Source organism: Candoia aspera, chromosome 3 (genome assembly GCF_035149785.1).
Source record: "Candoia aspera isolate rCanAsp1 chromosome 3, rCanAsp1.hap2, whole genome shotgun sequence".
NCBI lineage: Eukaryota > Metazoa > Chordata > Lepidosauria > Squamata > Boidae > Candoia > Candoia aspera.
This window is the reverse complement of record NC_086155.1, coordinates 143571841-143579425: the sequence shown is the minus strand read 5'-3', so window position 1 is coordinate 143579425 and position 7585 is coordinate 143571841. Positions and strand designations below refer to the sequence as shown.

The window sequence follows — 7585 nt, the reverse complement described above, 5'->3', positions numbered from 1 at the left end:
TCTTTTCCTCTTATTTCTGCTACGGTCAAAAGACTAAAGTATCTATATCAGCTGTATATGCATATAAAAAGCAAAAGTTAACTGCAATACTTCAGTGCAGTTAATCAACTGATTTTGTTTCATCAGCCTTAGCTGGATGAAGCAACATGATTTTGGTCCAGTATATGTCACTCGACATAGCAGTAATACTTAAAAGGCAAAAGATTCATATGATCAGAAGAGAAACCAGAGTATTTAAATATTTAAATTTATATATTTAAATTTTTACCTACTTGAATCCAAAATACAACACAAGCAGAAAAGTAAGGTAGCAAACCTACCATATGTAAGTATTTAATGGCTGATTAATTATGATATCACTACATTTTATTGCAATAGAGTACTCATTTAAGCACTTTTTAAAATGCAGGATGTACAAAGATTAAATTAAGACTGAAATTGACTAAATATTTGGTTTTTATATAAATAGGCCATAACCACACTGTGTTGACATGTAATACTGTTATAATACAACAGTTAAACAGGTGAGTCTACAACATAAGTTGTTTGCAGTTAAACAGGAAACAGAGCTGAAAAGACCATGTTAAAACAAAAACCACTAGGAAACAGGTTGAGATTGTAAGTAGCAACAAACATATTCACTCAGCTCCTGAGTATTTCAAGTTTTACAGTACACATTAAAAATATTTCTTCCCATCAATACTATACAGCCAAACTGTCAGGTACATATGCAGTTTGCAAATTACATTGATTGATCTATGTAATGAGGGTGAAAGTTGGCAAATTATCCTGCTTGAAGTTTACATCACCCACATACTAACACATCCACAACATTATCTATTTTGCCCTGCCCTCCATGAAGGCAGAACTTTTTGGTTTGTAACAATTCAAAGGTTTTTCAATCTGATGTTACTGATGATATTTAACTCTGGTTAAAGATGGAAAATATCTCCTAACAGTAGTTTAGAAAATCATTTGCATCATGCTGTAAACTAGGAAGCAATGTAAAGCAACAGACCTGTCCTTAGTACATAATTTAAAAAAAAATCCAAACTCCAATGGCAGAGTTGGTCTACTTTCTTGTTGAATATATGCCACATTATACACCTTGGACATCTTCATATGCATAGCTAGTGTAGATAATCTTCCACTGTGGCAAATGCACAGGATCCAATTCCCGATCGGGCCATCAGACCTAGACACTGTGAAGCCTGTCCCATTGCAAGAGCAAGAGGAGGTTGCTTTGGTAGATTGTGTGTCTCTGAAAAAATTCAACAATGCACTATTTTAACTTGTTTTACTTCTCAAAAATTATTCTTTTACTTCTACCCAACCCAAATAACCTATACTTTCAGAATTACTGAATGGAATGTTGAAGTTCTGCCAACTTAACTACTAAATAGTAATTTAATTCACTATGCAGACCATATCAAATCATAAAATGTTAATGTCTCCAATATTTACTGAATATTATAAACTCTTGTTAGAAAGTTCTGACCCTGGTGAAAGAGTATACCCATTTGTATCCTCTCAACTACTTTTGGCAGAGGTGCTCTGCCTGTGTCACACTACCTGAATTTCAAGATTGCTCATGAAAGATACTAATTATTTTAAATGTAATACAGCAATTCTTAGTTTCTAAGATCAGTAGCTGAGAGGCCATCATATTACAGATTTCCCCATGACCAGAGGGGTGAAAAAGTAGGGGTGGGGTGCAGTGGGGAGAACTTGGGGGACTGAAATGGCCATTTTCCCACCACTTTCCCACCCTGGCTGCTACAACCTTCTGGATAGAATTGCTTGTTTGTATATGATGCATTGTGAGTGTATAAATGGCAGACCCTATGGAATACTAACATTTAATGGCTTATAGGTGGAAAATTTGACTCTGAAAAGGTAAGTGCTCCAACCTGTCAATAATGAAAATGTGGAGGTTTCCAGAATTTCCTTCAGTAATCAGATAATCATAATTCCTCTGTGCTTAATGTACCTTAACAAATGTGTATAAAGAAGGAAATTAACGGGCTTACCTAGTATTGCACTGTTGAGGACTGAACATACGGGCTCTCTCTGAATGGGATCCAGCTGATTTCCTACTGGACTATTCCACGGATCAGAATATGCAAGTAAACTGAATGCATCCTGTTAAGAAAGGAATCTTAAAAATTAGTGGCTGAACAGCCATTTATTCTGGATGCTTTAATTTAAATGGCTAGATAAAGCAGGGGATTGGACTTCATGACTTAAATGAGCCCTTCTGATTCTATGATTCGATGAATTGTGTCACTAATAAATGTACTTTGTTCTGCCTACTTAAATAAGCTAAGGACGTTTTAAGTATTACTTTTTACTAACCCTTTAATATATTAAAAAGATTTTTACATTTCTGTGTATTAATAAAGTAATAGTTTCTAGTATTACACCTCAGTAATGTCTAACGTAAGATTGACAGCACGCTAGTTAAGAGAAAAGGAAGAGAACTGTCTAAAAAGTTGGCAAGTGTTTTGTTTAATTATTTCCTACAACAGATTCTAATAGGACTTGTTCCATTGTATTCTCCTCCATACAATTCAGTCTTCCAGTCACTTATGCAAAAGGAAAAGCCAGGACAATTTCCTGCTATCTATATTTTAAGTACCAATAGAATATATGTAGCTCAGGGTAGACTGTGGAGTCTTTGGTGCTCTTTTGAATGGTGTGTAAATATTGTTTATTTTTATGTGTCTATTGGCTGATTTGTCTGAATGTCAAGCTTCCAGGCATTCCCCAGCATTTTTGGATTTAGCTTGGTCTAGGATTCAAGAGAGACAATAAAAAAACTAAGAAGGAAACAAAAAAGACCGGAATACATCCCCTTCCAGCAGCCAACACCCAGATAAGCAGGGATTAACACCAGGCAAACAATCAAGCAGAAAACAATACCCTAATCAAGGAACTACCAAGGCGAACCCCCCTCCCCCAACAACACTGGCAGGGCAAGCTACTGTATATAAACAGGGAGCAAACCCCACACTCATCACACTGATGTTACCTAGTTGGGCAATGAAATGTCTGCAAGGAAACAACCAAGCTCAGAGAGCACCAAGGACTCCATATATTTTAAGTAACAAATCCAGTTGCTTTTTAGATACGTTTTGCTATTTTTTATCTTCTATTTTACACAGAAATATCTGTAGTTACCAGCACTGCTGCACAGATAACAAGTCATGCAGCTCACAAGTGCTCACATTTTCCCCTACATCCCCTTACATGATATAAATAGAGTAGCAGTAGAGTCTAGACACACCATATTATTAGCAATTTCTATACAAAAGTGATAATGCATTACTTACTTTGAGCATTTTCTTGTTTGCTGTGTTTTTGCCACACTCTCTTCTTAGTTGTTCACTCATAGCTTGTAATTCTCTGCCAAAGTGTATCATTCTTTCAATGGCTGCTTGGCTACCACCACACAGTTGACGTCTTAACTGACTAGAATCCACCTCTTTAAGAACAGTAATTAGATAATGATGAAAGCAATTCAGGCATGGGATCTCTTATTTAAGTCTTCAATTTATTTGCTACTTTTTAACATGATTACTGCTTATTGTGTATTTGTCTATATCATCTATCAATCATCCATTTATCATCCATCCATCTATCATCTATTATCTCTCTCTAGCTAGCCAGCCAACCAGCCAGCTATCTCAGACTGTTATAATTATATGAGAACTACTCATAATTGTATCCTCACAATGTGAGTTGGCCTGCGTGACCAGCCTAAAGTCACTCAGAGAGTTTGAAAGTCAACTGAGGATTTGCCTGGGTCTCCCTGGTCCAAGTCCAACATCTTAACCACTATGCCACACCATCACAGGAACCTGCATATGACACATCAATTTAGAAACTTCAAGGGCATAAATGTCCCCCCCCAACCATTTTACTGCTTTTCCGAAGGCACCAAGAAATATGAATACTAAGTGTTACTTGGAAAAGGAGTTCTACAAAGCTGAAACCAAGGCCAAAAATTGTGGCAATCTGAAGACTCTCTGCCTTTATGGAATATACATGCCTGAAAATTTGTGTGGTTTGGGGGGAGTGGGAGAGGTTAAAGAATAAAATAACTTCCTTGAATCTAACAAAGGCTTATAGTTCTAATTCTATCCCTTTTTAAAATCAAGACAATCAGGCCAATTTTGAAATCCTTTAAATAAACAGAACTACTGCTTTAAGCCTCTGTGAGAGGTGCACATGAACCTTTTGCAGGTTGCAAATACTGTTCTACAATATAGCCTCTTGAGTATCTAAAAGTTTGTATCTGTTAACAACCTTTTAATCTATCCCAACTCCATTTGATGACCACTGAAAATTCAATTGATAGTTATAGAATTATTTTGTTATTTCTACAAATTAGGCTGTTCTGTATCTCAAATAGTAAGAACATATGAAGAATTTAGAGACAGTCACCAAAACTACTAAAAACCTTTTGTGGTCTGTAATAGTGTGTTTTCTAAAACATTTGTAGAGGGTGTAGTATAGTTCATTCTGTATCTTTTTTTTTACATCAGCCATTTGCCAAGAAAAGTATGTGGCTGATGTTAAGACATGCTATTCAATGCATAAGAATCAAATGGTGTGAAGAAGCTTGCCAAGTACCCTCAGATTCACAGGTTCATCTGTGTCCCCATTTCTAGCACTTGCCTACTCAAAGCACAACACAAATGGAGCTTACCCCCATTTTAACAGTCTGATCTCTTCACTATTCTGTAGCCTAGCTGAACCATGGAACTGACACAGGAAAGGTATCCAACAAAAATAATCCTAATTCAAATATTTACAGACACTTAGTATTTAGCTACTCAAGGAAAGATAAGTCTGGTTCCCTCCAGGTGTTTTGGCCCAATTCTCAGTGTGAGCATGGGCAATACAAATTATCTGGAGGATACCATGTATCTATGAGGTACACATCGCATAAAATATTTTCATGATAATGTTAACTATATAAACTGAAACGAGTTAAATGTCTCTATCGTTTGGAAATCATTTCAAATAACGGTAATAAAAAACAATATTTGCAAAAGTAAATAGATAAAAAATATTGCTGCAGACCCATTTCTGTGTCACATTCTTCCATTTCATGATCATGTTTAGAACTACCATTTAAGAAACCATTAGATGATGTCTCTGCAACTCCATTAGAGTAGTGATCTGTTTCCATGTCTACATCATTGCTGTGAAGAAAATAATGGATAATTTTGTAGATTTAGAATTAGATCTCATTTATAAATATTCACATTGTGATCTACATGCTAGCTGTGGCAGGATACAACAATTATTTTACTATATATCCACAATACAATTAAACTCTGTTTTGGGCAGATGATATAGCCCATGGATGGAGAATCCATTGCCTCCAAATACTGCTGAATTATAGCTCCCAGCATCCTGCAGAAGTTCTGCCATTTCTTGACTATTTCACCACCCTAACAAAGCCTATGCTAGGGTAAGAGACCTCCTTTCTTACCCTATGCTAGGGTAAGAGAGTTGTTACAGAAGTTCAGACTCTCTTACATCTCAGCATAGTGTTATTCTAGGATAACTCTTATTCTAGAAAAATCTTTGAAAAATGATACTCAAACTATACAAAATAGGCCCAGCTCTAAATTCTAGGGAGATAAGTCAAGCCATGGGCTTTCTTGCTGATGTCCTTCTTCCAACAATCTTTGCAATTTGGAAGTTGGCAGATAGATAGCCTACCCATACATGATGATTTGTGGAGTTCTGGCCATGATGCTTAACCTGCTAACACTTGTTACCTTACTTATGTTGTCCCCAAACTTACATGAGAATTGATACCCAGCCACTATTAACCCAATCCTCAGTGGCAGCCCATTTCTATCTCACCAGAGTGATATAGGAGTACTGGGGTGGGGGTAGGGAGAAGAAGGAAAGAGTGGAACAGAACAGAACACAACAGCTGAGTGAAGAACAGTAGCACTAGGCAGAATTACATTTATGTACCTGGAGTAACTGTTAATCTGTTGTGATCTTGTTACATTTATATTATTGAGTTCTGGTACATTTAAACTGGTAGACTGATGTTTACTGTGACAATAAGACTGATGAATTTTGTTTGATATCACTCCATTACTGCAACTATTTTCAAAACCTAAAAAAAGAGATAGAATCACATTATGATTTGAATTAATAGAACGTGTTCTTATATGATTACAGTATAGGTAATTCCATGTAGCTTGTGTGCCTCAAGTAATATAGAGAGTAAGCTAATTTAAAATAAATCCTAATTCTTGCCTCGTAATACCTAACAAGCAGGTCCTGCTCAAAGGATAGTTATCTCCCAGAATATAGTACTATGAACAGTCTATGTGAACAAACCCGGTATAAAAATACAGAGGAAACCACCCTCCTTACTATTAGGCAGACATGTTGAGGCAAGAGCTTCCAAGTGATCTTTATTCTCATAATGAAAGCAATGGTAACAGCTATAGCAGTTTGTTGAGTGTGACTTCTTTATCCTTTTCCTCCTGCCCCAGTTCTATTATTTTTTTCAAATTTTCAGAATATCAATACTTTTTTTTTATTAAATCAACATTGTTGAAAACAAATGGTGCCACACAAAGCAGGAACTCTAGTTTAAACTAGATTACATTATGGAAACTACTCACAGGGCTGTAACCCACAGTGGGGACAGAGTATTACAAAACAGCTGGTAACCCATAAAGTAGATGACAAAAAGTGCCAAGGGAGAATCTCCCATTCAACGTTGCAGGCCAGCACACACAATACCAACTATTCCATATGCTAAATGACAAATGAGTCTAAACTCTGAAGATAAAGAAGTGGCATGTCGTCTTCTTCCTCCCATCAAACTCACCAGAACAGTGTGTGCTACTTCCTTTGCCTGTTGATAGACTATGTATATTCATTCCATGGCTGGGGCTCATACTAGGACTACTAAATGATCGTGGACTAACAGGATAGCTATCTTGAGATTTTGGACTGTGACCTCCTAGACATCGTACTTCACTGTCTGTACCATTGACCATTTCTATAAACTGACGTACCCTGGAAAACACGAAGAGAAGTTACTGTATGAAGGTTAAATAATAATTTTTAAAACCTTGCTTATACTAATAGTAATAAAGATTTGTACAATGGGTGCTTACTGCTATTTTATACAAATGATAGCCAGTTACACATCTATTTATTACGACAGAATGATGACCCTTGTCTTTGAAGTTGGTGTATTAAAAAAAAAAGGAAGTAATAAAGGAAGAAGGCCTCTTCCTCCCCCATAGAAATCTGTACATTAGAGAATAAGCAATAACGCAATATGCCTACACAAAAATATGTTCCATTTAATTAAATCAGCTTTACTTCTTGGTTGGCTAACAATTGCAAGGAAATTCTAGGCTTGACTCTTTCACTTCTGGGTGGGTTTTTTTTTTTTTAATATTTTGACAACAACAAAAAAGCCCTGAAATGATGGGACGCAACTTTATAGTTAAGAAATGAATTGCAGTATTGATGTAAGCAGATTTTATCTTCATCTAATGATCTCTTCTACAACCAATGGGATCAGAAG

The 7585-nt window shown here is 36.2% G+C and overlaps 1 protein-coding gene across 1 annotated transcript in view; it reads right to left on the bottom strand.

Moving 5' to 3' along the window:
- Positions 1-303: 303 nt before the first annotated feature.
- The window catches only part of RANBP9 (RAN binding protein 9), a 39589-nt gene continuing 32307 nt past the window's right edge, over positions 304-7585 (bottom strand). The window contains exons 9-14 of the mRNA XM_063298936.1: positions 6875-7065; positions 6001-6148; positions 5089-5210; positions 3333-3484; positions 2031-2142; positions 304-1261 (exon numbers count right to left, since the gene is read on the bottom strand). Coding sequence (XP_063155006.1) covers positions 1131-1261; positions 2031-2142; positions 3333-3484; positions 5089-5210; positions 6001-6148; positions 6875-7065 — 856 coding nt within the window. The 3' untranslated portion in view covers positions 304-1130. The remainder of the gene's footprint in view (positions 1262-2030; positions 2143-3332; positions 3485-5088; positions 5211-6000; positions 6149-6874; positions 7066-7585) is intronic.